The sequence below is a fragment of the Zootoca vivipara genome, chromosome 11 (genome assembly GCF_965207765.1).
Source record: "Zootoca vivipara chromosome 11, rZooViv2.hap1.1, whole genome shotgun sequence".
In the NCBI taxonomy this organism is placed as follows: Eukaryota; Metazoa; Chordata; class Lepidosauria; order Squamata; family Lacertidae; genus Zootoca; species Zootoca vivipara.
This window is the reverse complement of record NC_142594.1, coordinates 56,928,149-56,946,991: the sequence shown is the minus strand read 5'-3', so window position 1 is coordinate 56,946,991 and position 18,843 is coordinate 56,928,149. Positions and strand designations below refer to the sequence as shown.

The following is an 18,843-nucleotide window of genomic DNA, read 5'->3' as shown; positions in this document are numbered from 1 at the left end:
GTGTGCCTTGGGGTGAAGTTAAACCACTGCGTTAACAGCACCGAAGGGACATCCTCGGGGCGCAAGCCTGGGCAGGGTATATGGAGGTCCTGGGCTGCCCAGATGACAAGACCCCGCTCTCGGTCTCGCCGGTGTGGTTCTAAGGAAAGCAGAGCAAGACGTTTGGCACCAGCTTGGCTGTTGGAATTATAATAATACCGTACAGTATTTGCAAGGCGGCTTATCAGGCACCATCCAACCATCGTAGGGACTCCACTCCAGATTTGTGTAGGGTCTACTCATTAGCCTTTTATTCTCATTTGTTTTCCTTCTAGATGGGCCACATTCCCAGGAGGACAAGTCCTACCTACCCCTCACTTCCCTCTACAACTGCCTTCTTGACTATTCATATACATTTTATTAATCAACATTAAATACAATTTACGGTATCAATACTACAACCAACTAATTTTCCCCATTTTCCCCCTTCCCTCACTCCCCCCCCCCGGACTACCCTCAGCTCTCTTATCTGATTTATTTTCCCATATTATTTCTGCTTGTTATACAATTATACATATCATTTCCCTAAGTGTTGACCTTCTTCTAATAAAAAATTGTGTATATTTATTCAAAACCTGCCAATGAATGTCTCTTTGTTGTTTTTTCAAATAGTTTGTAAAAAGTTCCCATTCTTCCTTGAATTCCCGATTATCCTTTTCACATAGTTTATGCTAATTTTGCCAATTCCACATAGTTCATCCATTTTTTTCTTGCCGTTGTTCTTTCTTTGGTATTTATTCCTTCTTCCACCCTTGTACTAGCAAAACTCTTGCCGCAGTGGTAGAATTACATAAGCAAGTTCTTCATTTTATTGACTATTCAACCTACTGCTGGTCTCATCTGCTCATCTTGTCTTTGCACGCAGGGGAAGTCCCTAACTCACTAAGGGTTTTGAGACCTATCAGCTCCCCTCACCTGGTTTAGTCGGCCAGTCGTTCCTGGGATTGTGGCCGCTGCTGCCTGTTGACAGCTTCGAGGAGCCACAAATGAGAGCCGAATGCAGGCTGGGGACCAAAGGGGGGCAAACTGCCCCAGCAGGAGCATGACGGGTCCCCCGCCAGAGGTGCTTCCCCCTTCCCTAACACCTGATGCACTCAAGAGTAGTCCCATAGCCTGGAACTGAAGAGGAGGTAAATGGCAGGCAGCCAGGCAGCTGAGAGACTAAATAAGGGCAGCCTGGGCTTGGGGAGACAGTGTTTAAATCTCTCAAATGGACCAGTTTCCTCTGGTTTCCAAATTGGTGCCCAAGTCAATTAACAGCAATATAAAGTAACACACTATATGGGTGAGAGAATGCCTGTGTAATTTATAATGTCCAATTTCGTTCATGCAACAATGATAGACTCACATCCTCTGTGATTCTATTGCATACTTTCTGTTTAAGAATTCTGTTTAAGAATTTCTAGGCTTGGAGCTTCTATTAGTCACAGTTACAGGATTGTGACTGTTGAAAGGATTGTTTGCCTCTGTGATATTATCTGACGACTTGTTCTAATTTGGTTCGTGCAATTTTGATTGCATTGTACTACCGTATTTGTGACTCCATCATATATCTTCTGTTTAAGAATTGTAAAAAATATACATGCTACTAATATTATTATTAGCCGCGTGTTGCCTGTCATTGTTTAGAGTTTGTGTAATTTATAAGCCTGTGGACTCCACTTTTTTGGGTTCCCCAGCAGTCACCACCATGACCAACTAAACGTATCTTAAATATCATAATGGTGTGGCTATTGGGGGGGGGGAATCCCCTACTACAGCTATACAGAACAATGGACCCCCCACATATCCCAGTGAGTTAAAGTTACTCGAGTTTGTCCCAGGATTTTGCAGTTACTCTTTTATGTATGTTCAACAACAGCAACAACAACAACAACAACAGCAACAACAACAACAACAACAGCAACAACAACAATAATATTATTTATACCCGCCCATCTGGCTGGGTTTCCCCAGCCATTCTGGGCAGCTTCCAACAGAATATTAAAAACACGATAAAACATCAAACATTAACAACGTCCCTAAACAGGGCTGCCTTCAAACAAGGCACTCCAAAATGAAAAGGTTACACACTAGGTTGTTTTTTAAATTTTTATTTTCATAATTCCAATGCTTTAAACTCGTGTGTCGGCTCCACAGCAAAGAGGTTACAGGAACTTCCTGGAGTGGAAATTAATCCCAAACCGGGGAAAGGGGAACAGCGCCTTTAAGTCCACCCAGAATGTGGCAGAGAAGCTACCTTCCAGTGCCAAAGCAGATGTCGAGACGGCCCCCAAAGGACTCTCAACCAACATCAACCAGCCCCCAGCCCCACTGAGGGTATGGCTTGCTATATGAACTTTACGCTTCTCAGATGGGGAAGGAGCCACCAACGCAGCTTTAAGGGCGGCAAAAGCAATGGTCCCAGAGTCAATCCTGACCACGGGCCATGGGGACTGGGCTGATGGGAGTTGAAGGTCAACCTGCGGAGGAAGGAACCCGCAGGAAAGCCTTTCAGCTGGTGGGCAAATTCCCTCCTCTTCCAAGACCCACTGATTATGGTGTAAGGAGCAGGATTCACACCTTCAAGGGGACAGGGGAAGACGCCACAGCCACAAACGGAGCTTAAGGAAGCGAGCCATGTTCCTATTTATAAAAGGCATAAGGAAATCTTCCAGAGGTTGAACGTCCCGTAATATGATCACGGACCGGGGGGCGGGGGGGGGGGGGGCAAGGACAACAAGACTACACAAAGAGCTCAGCAGCCAACCTGTTTCACCCAAACTGCGGCAAAACATCTCCTTGAACCCCTGCTTTGGAAAGGCAAGAGCGACTGTGGCAAGGGCAGGACCAGAACCTCTGAAGTCCGGGATGGAGAGCGGGATGAAGACCTAAGGAGGGACCCAGAAAACTGTAAAGCGGGCAGGTTAAAGCTGGCACACATCACAGATCCACAGGGGATCACCTTTGCCAGAGTGGCTGCCCCTTTAAGAAGGCCCCGATCCACCTCTGTGGGGCAGGGGGCAGTGGCAACCACCTAGTGAGGAGCTCTAGGGCCTCCAGTAGCCCAGAAGCAGCAGGCATGGAGGAAACGGGCTTGCTGGGGGGGGAGAAGAACAGAGGAGGCAAAGCGAGCCCAAGAGGATTCCTTGGGGGTGATTTGAGGGGGTCACACACACACCCCAAGTGTACTGGGTTCATGCCTGGACCCCATAGGCCACTGGGCATTCAACGTGCCACTCTAGGGGGCTTCAGCAGCTGTCTTTGAGGAGAGGCCCCAGAGCTGGCCGCTGCAGAAGTCACTGAAAAGGCCTTCCCCTCGTTTGGGTATTTTGCGGGGATTTGTGCCTGCGGCCCTGGGGGGGAAGAGAGCGGAGGCTGCGCCAAGGGCCAAACCTTCCACAGAGCTGGATCTGCTGTTATCAACAGGGGTTCACGTCTCAGCGCTGTTGCCTTCCCAGCCCTACTCATCCCTGGGCGTTCAGCACGTGCCGCCCCCCTGCAAGACGGGCAGAAATCTAGGCAGGCACTGCTCTGCCGGGGTAGTGTCCCTCAGGCGGACAGAGCCCGGGAGAAAAGAGAAAAGTTTGCCAAAGGAAAAGGAACCGGGGCTTATTGAGGCCGCAGAAATGGAGGAGGACTGCAGGGGGAAAGTTAACAAGGCCCTCTCCCCACCCCCTGCCCAACTGCTTCCACTGATGGTGCGTGACGGGCGAGGGCCTCAGCTTTGCCACACCGCAAAATCCTAGCTGGCCAGGGAGAGAGACACATCCTTCCTTCACAACGAGAGGCTTGGCCATCCCAGGAATGCTGCTCCACTTTCTGAGCCACTCGAAGGACTGAGCGGTGCAGCAGACCTGCAGTTTAGGTCCTGGGGAATACGTCCTGGAGGTTTGCACACAAAGGCAGGAAAACGCACAGACGGGAGCCCGAGTGACTACCCCCACCTTACCGGGCTCCGCAAGGCCTCGCGAAGGCTGTTGGAGGCTCCCAGGGGGGGTGGAAGACTTAAACCCCAGCACAGGAAAGCGGGGCAAGGAAACCCAGCAGGGGAAAAGCTTTTTCGGCCCGCTGCCACCTTGCTTGCCAGGCTCGGGGAAAGCCATGCCAAATCTTGGGCGTCCCTTTCTGCTTGCTTCTCTCCCCCCCCCCCCAAGCTTGGCTCTCCGTTTAATGGTCTGTCTTCCTGCCACCTGCACAAAGCCGCAAGCAAAGTTGCACGGGTCTCGGGGGAGAATGCCCCGTTTTCTCCCAAGAGAGGGATCCCCGACTGCCTTGCTGAGCTCAAAGGACCTGCCAGGAGAATGCTCTCTGTGCCTGTTTGAGGGCTGCCCCCTCAATGATGGCGGGTCGAATTCTCCCGCCTCAGGCCCTCAAGTCCCCCGGGACTCGCCCGGCGGTGTTGCACCTCTTGCAGTGGAACAGGCGGGCCCCGCTGGGCATCAGGGTCCCTTTGTAGGACAGCCACGACCCGCAGGTGTGGCAGCGCCGGCTCTGCATGCGGCTGTGGTTCTCCAGGTGCTCCAGCAGCAGCCCCTGGTGCACGAAGGTCCGGTCGCACTGCGGGCAGCGGAAAGGCCAGTCGTCCGAGTGCATGCGCCGGTGGGCGGCCAGGGCGGCCGGGTCAGTGAAGTAGACGCTGCACTCCAGGCAGGGGGCGGGCCGGCCGGGCGCGGGGGACTGCTGGTTCTGGTCAAAGGCAGCCGGGCCGGACTTGCTGCAGACGGAGCAGGGCAGGGCCCAGTCGGCCGAGTGGACGCGCTCGTGGACGGCCAGCGACTTCTGGCTGGAGAAGCACAGGTTGCACTGGGCGCACGGGAACTGGGCGCCGGGGGCATGCGTCAGAAGGTGCTGTGAGAGCTGGCCCTGGAATGCAAAGCTCCGGTTGCATCCCGTGCACTGGAACTTTCGCTTGCGGCTGTAGGGGTGGTCGGCGGAGGCTGTCCGCGGCGAGCCGTCCGCAGCACACATGTCGCACTGGAAGAGGTTGCCTTCTGCCACTTTTCGCTTGGGGTCCTCTGTTGCGTTGGGTGGGGCGGCTGACTTCTGGTCGGTTTCCTCCTCCTCCTCTGCGGCCCTGCACGGCGTACGGCGTCCAGCTGGGGCGAAAAGCAAACCATCTTTATGAAAAGGGGGCTGGGCAGGGGCAAGGAAGTGTCTCCTGAGGCTCACAGGAAGCTGTTAGATCATTGGGTCCATCCTGTCTACACTGGCAGGCAGCAGTTGTCTGGGGTTTCAGACAAGGAGACATTCCCAGCCCTACCTAGAGAGGTCACTGGGGGCTGACCCTGGGACCTCCTGCATGCCAAGCAGAGGCTCTACTGCTGAGCTCCCCTAAAAATAAAGCAAGATTCTAGTCCTCATTGTTCTAAATCAAGGGCTGATTTAACAAGGAGTCAGAGTGTTGCTCCATGTAGCTCTGTATTGTCTACAGTACACTGACTGGCAGCAGCTCTCCAGGGTTCCCCCCCCCCCACCTTGCCGAGAGATGCCATTGGGCATTGAGCCAGGAACTTCCTTGAATGTTTTCGTTTCTTAATAATAATCTTACTCTTTTTGCAAACTGCTTTGAGGTTTTAACACTTGAAAAGTTGAAATCACAACAGGACTAAAAACAGATTAAAACAAGCACTTGGGAAGGCTTTCCTAAGCAAGAATGTTTTTAGCAGGTGCCGAAAAGGGTACGCAGCAAAGGCTGACATCAACAGGCAGGGAGTTCCAGAGTTTAGGTGCCGCCACACTGAAAGATTGAGGGTCTAGCAGGATGTGGGTCTGCCTGAAGAATGCTACGGACTGTTAGGTAGCCGCAACATCTGCCCAACAGCACTATTCTATGCCGAAAACTAAAAGGCCATCCTCCTCTCTGCGAGGGGTTGGACTAGATGACCCTCAGAACCCTCCTGACTCTATGGATTCTATGATTCTTCCCAAGCCAGCCCTCACCTGCCGGAACCAAGACCTGCTGAACCTCAATGGGCTGTTCCTCCTCCTCCTCTTCTTCTTCTTCCTCTTCTTCTTCTTCCTCCTCCTGTTTAATCCAGGCAGGAACAAGTGGCCCTGTGGATGAGAGAGGAGACAAAAGTTGGTCATCATTCCCCAGCAATCTTTTCCGCCCCCTGCTGCCCCCCCCCCCAAGAATCCAACCGTCATTTTACCGACGGGAAAAGGCCAACATGCAGAAAAAGTCCAACAACAGCAGAGGTTGCGGACGAATGTCATCCCACACTGAGCTGCTTTTCTGTTTATCAAATTACTTTAAAACAGGGGTAGGCAACCTAAGGCCCGTGGGCCGGATGCGGCCCGATTGCCTTCTTAATCCGGCCCTCGGACGGTCCGGGAATCAGCGTGTTTTTACATGAGTAGAATGTGTCCTTTACTGTATTTAAAATGCACCTCTGCGTTATTTGTGGGGCACAGGAATTCATTCATTCCCCCCCCCCCAATATAGTCTGGCCCCCACACAAGGTCTGAGGGACGGTGGACCGGCCCCCTGCTGAAAAAGTTTGCCGACCGTTGCAGAAGACCATTTAAAAGCAGAGCCCAATTAACCGTGGTGGAAAGGAGGTGTTCATAACTGCCTGCCTAGGGCTGGCGAAGTACAGTAGGCGTTTAAAAGTCGGGCGCAGAAGGCGCCTGCTGAATCTCTAGTGGCGGGGAGTTCCGCAGGACCAGGCCGACAATGCTCAAGGCTCCATTTCTCAGGGTTGTCAAACGAGCCTCGCCAACCCGAAGAACAGCCAAGGGCGTTGCTGCGGGTGGTCTGTTCTTGGTGCTCATCCCAGGGCCCAGACCCAGGAAGGGCTCCTGCTTCTCTGCCCAAGGGGCCCCAACATTCACCGTTGCCGGGGCTCGCGGGAGACGGAGGCTCTTCCTTGATGTGGATTTCCTCCTGCTCTTCCTTAATCTGCGGCCCCGTCTCGTCTTGAACAATCTGGAGTTCTTTGGGAAACAAAAGGAAATTATACCCCAAATGCTTTTCTCTGTGAATCAAAACTAAACTAAGCCCCCCCCCCTTTTTTGGTATGGAATTTGGGGGAGCCTCTGACCCAAAGTGCTGCTCAGAACCAGGGTGGATAAAAAATCAAAGATTTTAAAAAAATCGGATTTTTTAAATTCAAATTGGATTTTTAAAATAAAATGCTTTTGGAGGAAAGATCTTTCTAAAGGTAGTTTTCTACTTAAGTTACATTATAGTACAAAGGCTATTCATCAGGAAATAAGGATTTGTCCTAAGTTTTTCATGTATGCTAAAACTCAATCTAAGGTGGGTTTTTGAAAAGAAATTGTTTAACTACATCGGTTAAGAAACATGGATACATATGCTATAATGTTGTTGTTTTAGTTGAATAAATTGTTTAAATTGTTATTAAGGAAATGATTGTTTTTCTCCTTCCAATAAAGTACAGCAGAAAAATAACTTCAAATGTAAACAGTTAACAGTTAAACCTCACAATAATTTCATAATTATTGGTCTATGTATTTCTAATAGTATAACCAAATCAGTAATTTTTGATATAACTGTAAAAACTACTCTGAAAAGTTGTTATTCCAAAAATGAAACCTTCATCTGGTTGTAAATATTAAGAATACACCAGCAAGAATGAATCTTTCTGTAAAAAAAAAAAAGAGATTTAAATCAAGTCTCACTGACTAGCCAGACTTTTAGGAGACATCTGAAGGCAGCCCTGTTTAGGGAAGCTTTTAATGTTTAATAGATCATTGTATTTTGGTATCTTGTTGGAAGCCGCCCAGAGTGGCTGGGGAAACCCAGCCAAATGGGCGGGGTATAAATATATTATTATTATTATTATTATTATTATTAAGATTTAAATTGTGATTTAAATCAATTTGATTTAAATCAAATCCACCCTGCTAAGAACCTTTGAAGAGCCTGCTGGATGAGGCCAGCGGCTCATCTTGTCTGGCACCCTGTTCTCACTGTGGCCAGCCAATTGCCTTTGAGAATCCCACAAGCAGGATTCGAACACAAGAGCAACTCTCCCCTCCTGGTGGGAGTTGTAGTTCAACCACATCTGAGGGCACCAGGTTGGTGAAGGCAGAATTGATCACTCGCTTGGTAGATATGGTCACAGGTAAAGGTAAAGGGACCCATGACCATCAGGTCCAGTCGTGACCGACTCTGGGGTTGCGCGCTCATCTCGCATTATTGGCAGAGGGAGCCGGCATATGGCTTCCAGGTCATGTGGCCAGCATGACAAAGCCGCTTCTGGCGAACCAGAGCAGCACATGGAAACGCCGTTTACCTTCCCGCTGTAGCGGTTCCTATTTATCTACTTGCACTTGGACGTGCTTTCGAACTGCTATGTTGGCAGGGGCAGGGACCGAGCAATGGGAGCTCATCCCATCGCGGGGTTTCGAACCGCCAACCTTCTGATCGGCAAGCCCTAGGCTCTGTGGCTTAACCCACAGCACCACCCGCATCCCTTATGGTCACCTGTATCCCTGCACAATTCCTCACTAAACACCTGGTTAGGCTCATCTAAACACAAATGTTTTTAGTTGGCGCTGGAAGGAGCACAGTGAAGGCGCTTGCCTGATATCAATAGGCAGGGAGTTCCAAAGTGTTGGTGCCTCGCAGGTAAATAACACCAGCATTAAAACGTCGACACCCTCAGTTGAAATATGCAGCGGAACTAACCCATGAGAAAAGAACAACAGAGCCATTCAAATAAGGGGCTCGGGGTGTGAGATCAAGGGATCAAGAGGACTCACCCAAGTCGGGGTCGATGGCGAGGTTCATTTCTTGACTCTCTTCTGGGTCGTCAAAGGGCCTCGCCTCTTCCTTGACCTCTTCTCCATCCCAGGAAGAAGCATCTGTTGCAGCGATCGGGGATCCTGAGCCCAGGGAAAAGGAGGCCAGCCATGACCTGTTGCCCCTCACTTAGCACATCTCCCATGCCAAAGAGCATCCCTACACAGGCACTCGCTGTAGCGTCAGGAGGGCAAGACGACCAGAACCGCCACTCAGAGCGGCTGGAACTTGTGTATGTGCTTGCTTTTTTCCTCCTCCAGACCGTTCCCTTTTCCTCGTGTGCTACGTCCCAATTCTGAGATTCCTTAATGGCAGGACAGTGGTACCTCGGTTTAAGAACAGCCCTGTTTACGAACTATTCGGTTTACCAACGTTGCAAAACCGGGAGTAGTGTCCTGGTTTGCGAACTTTACCTCGGTCCAAGAACGTAATCCGAACGGTGGAAGGGCACTGGCGGCGGGAGGCCCCCTTAAGGGAAAGCGCGCCTCGGTTTAAGAACCGTTTCGATTTAAGAACGGACTTCCAGAACAGATTAAGTTTGTAAACCGAGGTACCACTGTACATAAAAAAATACGATGAGTCTTCCGTACTGGATCAGACCCATCTAGGCAAACAACACCCAGGTTGGTGGCCATGACTGCCCCCTGCGGCAGGGAGTTCCACAGTTGCGTGAAGAAGGACTTCCAGTCTTTAGCTTTGGGGAATGCCCCTAGCTGGATATCTCTTTTGTCTTGCCCATGTGTTTTCATCCCCAAACAGTAACATTGCCGTCAGGAAAGTGGAGAGGGCCACTTAAAGGAGAAGGGGCTTGATCCCTCATCCCCACCCCACCCCACCCCACCCCACCCCACAAACCTACCTGGATCCACTGGCAGCTCCTCCGCCTCCGAGTCTCCCAGGTCCTCCACACGGGGCTCCTCCCCTCGCTCAATCTGGGACAGGATCCTGGGCTTGGAAATGGCATAGTCTGGCCATGGGAAAAGGAGAGGCAGTCAATCTCATTCAGAACAGGGTGGTGGGGCTTGCACAAGGAGCAGAAATACCAGGGGGGAGGATCGGGGGGCGGGAAGAGGATCGGGGGGGTGGGGCGGAATGCACATTAATTGGAATATAGAAGCAGCATGCCCCAAAGCAGGTGTGGCACAGATTTGATTAGTTTTATTATATTCCTATGCCACTTTTATAGGACGTGGGTGGCGCTGTGGTCTAAACCACAGAGCCTAGGGCTTGCCGATCAGAAGGTCAGCGGTTCGAATCCCTGCGACGGGGTGAGCTCCCGTTGCTTGGTCCCAGCTCCTGCCAACCTAGCAGTTCGAAAGCACGTCAAAATGCAAGTAGATAAATAGGAACCGCTACAGCGGGAAGGTAAACGGCGTTTCCATGTGCTGCTCTGGTTCTCCAGAAGTGGCTTTGTCATGCTGGCCACATGACCTGGAAGTTGTACGCCGGCTCCCTCGGCCAATGACGCGAGATGAGCGCCGCAACCCCAGAGTCGTCTGCGACTGGACCTAATGGTCAGGGGTCCCTTTACCTTTACGCCACTTTTAATCCAAACATGTACTTCCTTTTAAATGTTGCTTTCCTTTGTTCTTGTTCTTACTGCGCACTTTGCAGTTCCGTTCTGCATTTTCATGCCGTGAACCGAGACCTTGCGATGAAGGACGGTACGCAAATTTGATAATCATTGGAAAAATAGAATGGCCTTCAAAGCGGCTTACAAGCAACAGGAAGCGATAACACAAACGCACATAACACAACAGCACAAAGACGCCGTAAATCGTTTGGGAAATTTAAGAGGGGAAGAGAGGCGCCGTCCGTTCAGAAATCCCGCCTGGGTGCCAAAGCTCTTACCCAGCGACACCAGCATCTCGTAGTTGCTCCGCATGACCCCTTTGTACAGCTCCTTCTGCCCCTCGTCCAGGTTGGCCCACTCCTGAGCGTCAAAATGGACAGAGATGTCGCCGAAGGTCACCGGCACCTGGGGTGGAAAGCATCCCAAAGGTCAGAGCGCCCGTCTCCATCCGTCGCGTCCAGAGATCTTTCCCCCTCCACCCACTTTGGATGCTCAGTGAACTGTTATCTTCCACCCTTGAACAGGGGCATAGGAAGGGGGGTGCAGCCCGCCCCAGGTGTCATCCCTGAGGGGGTGACAAAATAGCACCCCGCCGGGGGGGGGGGATTACCGCAGGGCTGGCCTGCAGCGTGCCTAAGCCAAGCGACTCTCCTGAAACGGCAGCGTGGGGCTTGCATCCGCCAGACAGACTCCGTGGGTCACTTGCCCCGGAGCGGCTTGCTATGCCCCTGCCCTCGAAGAGCTCTTCATTCAAGGAAACAAACCGCAGCTCAGGACCAGGGGGTCTCAGCAACTCTTCCAAAGAGGTCTTGCCCCAAGGAAGCAGCTGCGAAAACTGAAGCCTTTCCATCGCTCTCTAAGGCTCCTTGCCCAGTTCTTTCCCCCCCGCAACCTAAAGGTCGGTTGTCTTGGCGCTCTTTGCTCCACCCTCTTCATACCTCTTCTGGTTCTGGAAGACAGGAGAGAGGCAAGCTGGTCGCAGCAGCAGCAGGGGGAGACTCCCTGCCTTCTCCCACAGGCTGCCAACACACAGCTTCCGAGTTCGGACTGCCACAGCCTCTTCCTGCTCACCAAGCTCCCAACACTTCCTCCTCCTCCTCCCAGTCTGCTCCCTCCTTTCCCTCTGGCCACCGGCTCTGAGCTTTCATCCCCTGGGGGCTCCCTTGGGGGTTCCCTGCATCCAGCCAGTGCATGACAGGTCAGGACTCTGCCCCATTTCAAACAGCAGCGCTAGAATACCAAAAGCTAAAAACAAAGAAGGGATCATTGTTAAAAAGTAAATTAAAGTCCGATGGAACGTTTGAAAATCCATCGCAACACAGATGGTAAATAAGGCGTGGCATTATGAAAGCCCTTTTCTTCCAAAGCAGAACGTTCCCAAAGGCCTGTCGGAATAAAGCTGCCTTCACTTGCAGGCGGGAAGGAGAACAAGGGGGGACTCCAGAGGTCCTCTAGTCCAACCACCTGCAAGGCACGAATCACAGCTAAAGAAATCCTGGCAGATGGGCAGCCAACCTCTGTTTAAAAAATCTTATGTTGTGTTGGAGGGGATGCCAGGAAACTGGGAATTATGTTCACGTGTGGTGGGGGTGTACAATTTTTCTGGCAAAGGGTGTTAAAGGAGAAAACAGAAATCACTAGGTTAAAGCTGACTGAAAGTCCAGAGGCGGCATTATTATCAATTTACGATGGGGTGGAAGGTTCACAGGCTGTGAAGGACTTGCTCACAAATTTATTGACAGCTGTATGAGTTATTAAAGCTAGAAAGTGGAAGGGGCAAGCAGAATATAAAATGGAAGATTGGTATAAAGAGGTGTGGGATACAGCTATTAACGATAAATTAAGATGCGCCATTAAGGCAAGACGGGGAATGTGTACGGTAGGAGAAATTATTTTGAAGAGATACGGAGGGTGTTTGTAGAATTTATACTGTTAAAACAGAAAGGGGTCAAACCATCGCAAGAGATGTTGAAATTTTGGGACGTTGGATAGTTACAACGGAATGGTCTCGGCGGTGGGTGCACATTTTTATTCTTATTGATTTATGATTATTAATTTGTCCAAAAATAAATAAAAATAAACCTCCCGTGAAGGGCAGTCCATCACCTCCTGATGGAGTCCATTCCTCTTCCCGTCAGAAAGTTCTTCTTGACGTTTATTTTGGAATCTCTAGGCCCAACCTACCTCACAGGGCTGTTGTGAGGATAAGAGGGGGTTTTGTCACGTAAGCCTCCTTGAACTCCGTGGAGGAAAGTTGGGATGCGAAAGTAATGAAGAAGAAGAAGAATCGCAGCGAAAGAGTCTCTGTATAAAAGCCTCCAAGGAAGGAGCGTTCAACACATATATTCTTGTAGTGCAAATTAACCTGGCTGGGACAATGTTACCTGAGGGATTTCTCCTTTAGCGCCCGGAGGAAGCCTCAGGATCCAGAAGTTCCGGTTCTTCAGCAGGTTCTCCAAGTTGTCCAGTCTCCTCTGGAGTAGGCTGTTCTCCTGGATCAGGGTCCCGAGCGCAGACAGCTTGCTCTCCAGCTCCTGCCCCATCTCCGCCACCACCCTCTCGCAGCCAACCCACTTCTGCTCCGCAGCCACCATCCTCCTCTCCAGGCCCTGAAGTCGGGCGCCATGAGAAGGAAGCGCCGTGTCCTCCACGGCAGACCACGAAGACGCCTCCGGGACGAGCTCCTTCCTATCCCCGTTAAACGTGGCCTTACAGGGCGCCGCAGGGCGCGACGGCAGCCGGCGGCAGGATTCTGAAACCTCAAACTCCATGGCTTGCTCTGCAAGGGTGGAGGAAATGGAATCAGAAAACTGTAGAGTTGGAAGGGACCGCAAAGGTCATCCAGCCCAACCCCGTGTGATTTCAGCGCTGGACAAGAATTGAGCCTCCAACATTATCGGAGAGGCATTATAAGGAATGCCTTTCGGAGGTCGCTTACCGGAAGCTGTGAAATTTCACCGCTGGGGACAGGGTCCTGCGTAAGAGTCGCTTGCCAGGTTTCGATCCCCCTTATCAGAACCAAAACGCCAAAGCTGGAGAGACGTGTGCCGCGTTGGAGATGCCCTTCGCCCTAGGAAAGGGGGCTTTGGGGGAAAGCTTGCAAGCTGCCAAGAGGGAAGAAAGCCAAAAGCTTAGGTGGCACCCTCCCTTAACAAAGGTGTACCCCAAACAAAGGTGTCTTGTCTCTCCCTCCCCCTTTCAAGCCAGGGCAGGGCAAGGCTCTTGCTGCACCCCCAGAAGCATCTTTCGAAAGCAGCAGAGCCCTCAGCGCCTTCGCTGCACCCCCCAAAATAAACAGCAGGAATCTTCCCTGCCTCTCTTCTGCTTTATCCTAAGGCAGGGGGTCAGCAAACTTTTCCAGCAGGGGGCCGGTCCACTGTCCCTCAGACCTTGTGGGGGGCCGGACTATATTGGGGGGGGGGAATGAACGGATTCCTATGCCCCACAAATAACCCAGAGACGCATTTTAAATAAAAGCACGCATTCTACGCATGTAAAAACACGCTGATTCCCAGACTGTCCACGGGCTGGATTTAGAAGGCGATTGGGCAGGATCCGGCCCCCCAGGTCTCAGGTTGCCTATCCATGTCCTAGGCATCCGCAAGGGACCCCCAAAGTGCTTTGCTGCACCCCAAGGCACACTGAAATGCAACTGCCTAGCCCTTCTGCACCCCAAGGCACCCTGAAAAGCAGATGATCAGCCCTTCTGCACCCCAAGGCACCCAGAAAAGCAGATGATCAGCCCTTCTGCACCCCAAGGCACCCTGAAAAGCAGATGATCAGCCCTTCTGCACCCCAAGGCACCCTGAAAAGCAGATGATCAGCCCTTCTGCACCCCAAGGCACCCTGAAAAGCAGATGATCAGCCCTTCTGCACCCCAAGGCACCCTGAAAAGCAGATGATCAGCCCTTCTGCACCCCAAGGCACCCTGAAAAGCAGATGATCAGCCCTTCTGCACCCCAAGGCACCCTGAAAAGCAGATGATCAGCCCTTCTGCACCCCAAGGCACCCTGAAAAGCAAATGATCAGCCCTTCTGCACCCCAAAAAGCAGATGATCAGCCCTTCTGCACCCCAAGGCACCCTGAAAAGCAGATGAACAGCCCTTCTGCACCCCAAAAAGCAAATGATCAGCCCTTCTGCACCCCAAGGCACCCTAAAATGCAACTGGCCGGCCTCTCTGCGCTCACCCCGCATCCCTTTGCAATACCCTCAGCCCGCCCCCAGTCGCTTCTCTCCCGCTTTTGTCACCCGCGTAGAGCCCCACACTTGCCTTGAGTCCGTGGGGCCGGAACTGCGCATGCTCGCGAGGACCAGGCCTGGGCGAGGAAGCCCAGTGAGCGACTCCGCACCGCCACCTGCGGGCCAGGAGGAGAAGCGCAGGGAGCCGGCCGCCGGAGGTCTACGCAAGCTTCCCGCTTCAGCGGATTGGCGAACAGGGTGGAAGTATTTGCATAGACACGCCCCCTTCCATGTACCCCCCCCCGCGGAGATCCCTGCTCTATCGGGAGCTGTCGAACTACAACTCCCATCATTCCTTTCCATGGGCCGCGTTTGCTGGGGCTGAACGTTGCTTATCTACGGTTGCATTTATTTGTTGCATTTAGTAGCCTGCGTGGTTTGTGGCATTTAATGACATACGTGGTTCTTTCCCCCCCCTCGCTCCTCATTTGATCGCACAACAACCCCGCGAGGTAGGTTAGGCTGACGAGGCGGGGATTGGCCCGGGATCATCCAGCGAGCTTCAATGGTCAGAAAGTCCTCGATCCCTTATGCATTAGACAGGGAAACACTTTTGCCCAAAACACACCTCTCCCACTAATTATTGCGTAACTGCGGCTTAAGACTCAGGCTTAACCCTCTCATGGTACGGTAGAGATGGAAGGGGTCCCAAGGGTCATCTAGTCCAACCCCCTGCACTCACAGATAAAGATCCCCTGACATATGGCCATTCAACCTCTCCTTAACAGCCTCCACCGCTGTTTTCGAGGGCCCACCACTTTCTGAGTTGGTCTGTTAAAGGGCTCTTGCCGTCAGAACGATCTTCCTCAAGCTGGGTCAGAATCTCCTTTCCTGGTACTGTATTTGATTCGGCTGGTTTGCGTCCTGCCCTGTGGAGCAGCAGAAAGCAAGCTTGCCTCCATCTTCCATAAAACATCCCTAAAGACTCCTGCAGATGTCTATCACGTCACCTGTCAGCCCTCATCTCCACTGGAGTCAAGAGATGTGTAACTCCATTCACACATATTTCATTCAGTTGGTTAGTGTGGTGCTGATAGCGCCAAGGTTGCTGGTCGGATCCGTGTATGGGGCAGCTGCATATTCCTGCATTGCAGGGAATTGGATTAGATGATCCTCAGGGTCCCTTCCAACTCTACGATTCTGTGATTTTTTCCTCCCTTGATCTGTAAGTTCCTTGGGGCAGAGACTGGACTTTTTTTTTTTTTTTGCTTCCGTAAAAGCACTATTGTAACAGACCGATGATGCAAAGCACAAGTCAATGTGTGCATGAGGCCGTAGTTGCAGGTCCCAGTCGACCGGAACCAATTGTTGCAAACACATTTCTGCTCCTGCATGCAGAGAGACGGCCAAGTTCAGTAAGGGGACTGCAGCCAACGAACGCTTCTGCCGTAATAAGTGTGCTTGTCCTCAAGGTACCAGAAGACCCAGTTGCATTTGAGCATGAAGATGAGCCCTGTGGCTGGATGGCACCCCAAAGGCCTGTCGAGATCTGGCAGCAGCCCACCAGGAAGGCCTGTCAGAGCAGGGCTACTACCGTAGTAGAGCTGCCCCGCTAAAAGCCCTTGTCAGAATCAAACAGCATAGAAGAGAGATCCACTAGGTAAGTTGAGCAGGCTGCTCTCTGCTAGCAAATCCGGCTCCTCATAAATGCTGCTGCCTGAAGAGGGATGTGGGCTGTCACTCATCCAGATGGACAGGACCACTTCCTGCCCTCTCCACCTGCCTCCACATCTGCACCTGTGTTCCTGAGAAGCGTCCGGGTTATAGTTTCGTTGAATGAAACAAGTCAAGGTGGTGTGACTTTCTATGGCTTTGCCTTAAAGCAGTAGGGGGAGACCAGGCAGGCAGGCACTGGCCTTTCTTGTGCTTACTCTGGCAGCCGACTGCCCGGCACCAAAGGGGAGCCCTTTCACCATGCAGGTACGGCGGCGCCCGCTGCTGCCTCCCAAGGTGACTAAGGTGCTGGCCTCACATTCACCTTTGGCCATAAGGCTGGGGGCACCCTCTTCCCAGGCTCCTGTGGGTCAGGGCGAGGAGGCACCTCTGTTTAGGGCAGGGGAGGCAGCTCAGAGACCAGGGGCGGCAGCAGAGGCTGCCCGGAGGACTCCAAAGGAGAGGGGAGAGGAGGCAGGAGGCTGAGGGAACACTGCACAAGGGAGGGTGTCTGAAAAAGGGTGAGATGCTGCCAGCTCCACAGGCAAGGGGTGACCTAACTGCTCCTGAGCCCCACAGGAGTGCCGCAGAAAGGTAGTTGGTCAAGGGAGCCGTAAGGTACTACACTTGGGCAAAAAAATTGAAAGGCACAAATACAGGATGGGAGACACCTGGCTTGAAAGCAGTAAATGTGAAAAGGATCTAGGAGTCTTGGTAGACCACAAACTTGACATGAGTCAACAGTGTGATGCAGCAGCTCAAAAAGCCAAAGCAATTCTGGGCTGCATCAATAGGAGTATAGCATCTAGATCAAGGGAAGTAATAGTACCACTGTATTCTGCTCTGGTCAGACCTCACCTGGAGTACTGTGTCCAGTTCTGGGCACCACAGTTCAAGAAGGATACTGACAAGCTGGAACGTGTCCAGAGGAGGGCAACCAAAATGGTCAAAGGCCTGGATACGATGCCTTATGAGGAACGGCTTAGGGAGCTGGGTATGTTTAGCCTGGAGAAGAGAAGGTTAAGGGGTGATATGATAGCCATGTTCAAATATATAAAAGGATGTCATATGGAGGAGGGAGAAAGGTTGTTTTCTGCTGCTCCAGAGAAGCGGACGCAGAGCAATGGATTCAAACTACAAGAAAGAAGATTCCACCTAAACATTAGGAAGAACTTCCTGACAGTAAGAGCTGTTCGACAGTGGAATTTGCTGCCAAGGAGTGTGGTGGAGTCTCCTTCTTTGGAGGTCTTTAAGCAGAGGCTTGACAGGCATATGTCAAGAATGCTTTGATGGTGTTTCCTGCTTGGCAGGGGGTTGGACTGGATGGCCCTTGTGGTCTCTTCCAACTCTATGATTCTATGGTTCTAGATATGTGGAATACGCAGCTTTGTTTCCACTCCCTATGACCCAAAAAGGTTGAAAACTTCTGCCTTAAAGTACTGTCTGCACACTTTCTAGGACTTGGTAAAATAGGATCATAGAATTGTAACGTTGGAAGGGACCCCGAGGACCATCTAGTTCAACCCCCTGCAATGCAGAAATGTTTGCCCAACATGGGGCTCGAACCCACAACCCTGACATTGAGAGTCTCCTGCTCTACAGACAGGCATTCAGTTAAGGTTTATTCAGAGTTAGACCCATTGAAATCAATGAGCATGACTAAGTTAGGTCCACTAATTTCAGTGGTTCCACTCGGAGCAGAACTCAGTTGAATGCCACCCTCATTAATTGGGGTGTCCTTGGCGGTGGTGCAAACTTCCCCACTGCCAGAGCCCATAACAGTGTGAGCGGAAGACAGTATGGCTGGTGATACTGCAAGACAGCCCCTCCACCCCTTTGGGAAAACTCGACGAGTTTTCAGTCTCATGCTGAGGATGATACAAACACTGCAGGGTGTACAGATCGCAGAAGTGCAAAACATAGAATTGGGCTCAGAATTCTCCTCCTTCTTTAAAAGAGTCTTGTCCCTGTGGCTGCAAATATATCCTTGGAACTTTGTGATCTAGCAAAATCTAAAAAAAACGGAGCGCTAGTGAAATAAGATTGCCAGTGGTTATTGCCAGGTTATCACAGGGATGATGATAATGATGATATTTATACCCCACCCATCCTGCTGGGTTTCTCCAGCCACTCTGGGCGGCTCCCAACAGATTAAAAACAGAATAAAACATCAAATATTAAAAACTTCCCTAAACAGGGCTGCCGTCAGATGTCTTCTAGAAGTCAGATAGTTGTTTATTTCCTTAACATATGGAGGGAGGGCGTTCCACAGGGCAGGCACCACTACCAAGAAGGCCCTCTGCCTGGTTACCTGTAACCTCGCTTCTCGCAGGGAGGGAACCGCCAGAAGGCCCTCAACGCTGGACCTCAGTATCCAGGCTGGATGATGGGGGTGGAGACGCTCCTTCAGGTATACTGGACCGAGGCCGTTTAGGGCTTTCAAGGTCAGCACCAACACTTTGAATTGTGCTCGGAAACGTACTGGGAGCCAACGAAGGTCTTTCAAGACCGGTGTTATATGGTCTCGGCGGCCACTCCTAATCCCCAGTCTAGCGGCCGCATTCTGGATAGAGGTTCAAGGTTCCA

The 18,843-nt window shown here is 51.6% G+C and overlaps 1 protein-coding gene across 2 annotated transcripts; it reads right to left on the bottom strand.

Annotated features, from left to right (window-relative positions):
- Positions 1-2,116: 2,116 nt before the first annotated feature.
- On the bottom strand, positions 2,117-15,373 carry LOC118092244 (uncharacterized). 2 transcript variants are annotated; one of them, XM_088653977.1, is made up of 9 exons: positions 14,636-15,373; positions 13,303-13,468; positions 12,749-13,143; positions 10,643-10,769; positions 9,651-9,758; positions 8,752-8,874; positions 6,856-6,957; positions 5,962-6,075; positions 2,117-5,117 (listed from the first exon to the last, which is right to left on the bottom strand). In XM_088653977.1, exons 3-9 carry the CDS (start codon positions 13,133-13,135, stop codon positions 4,384-4,386), a joined length of 1,695 nt encoding a protein of 564 aa, XP_088510103.1. In that variant the 5' UTR covers positions 13,136-13,143; positions 13,303-13,468; positions 14,636-15,373; the 3' UTR covers positions 2,117-4,383. The 2 variants fall into 2 exon arrangements, with proteins under 2 accessions (XP_088510103.1, XP_088510104.1); XM_088653978.1 differs by having other exon boundaries at positions 14,553-14,644.
- Positions 15,374-18,843: the final 3,470 nt, after the last annotated feature.

Coding starts and splice junctions, on each gene's coding strand:
- LOC118092244 (XM_088653977.1), bottom strand. CDS start 13,135: ATGGAGTTTGAGGTTTCAGAATCCTGCCGCCGGCTGCCGTCGCGCCCT. Junction 10,770..12,748: donor CTAAAGGAGAAATCCCTCAG/GTAACATTGTCC, acceptor TTTCCACCCCAG/GTGCCGGTGACCTTCGGCGA. Junction 6,076..6,855: donor TCCCGCGAGCCCCGGCAACG/GTGAATGTTGGG, acceptor TCTCATCCACAG/GGCCACTTGTTCCTGCCTGG.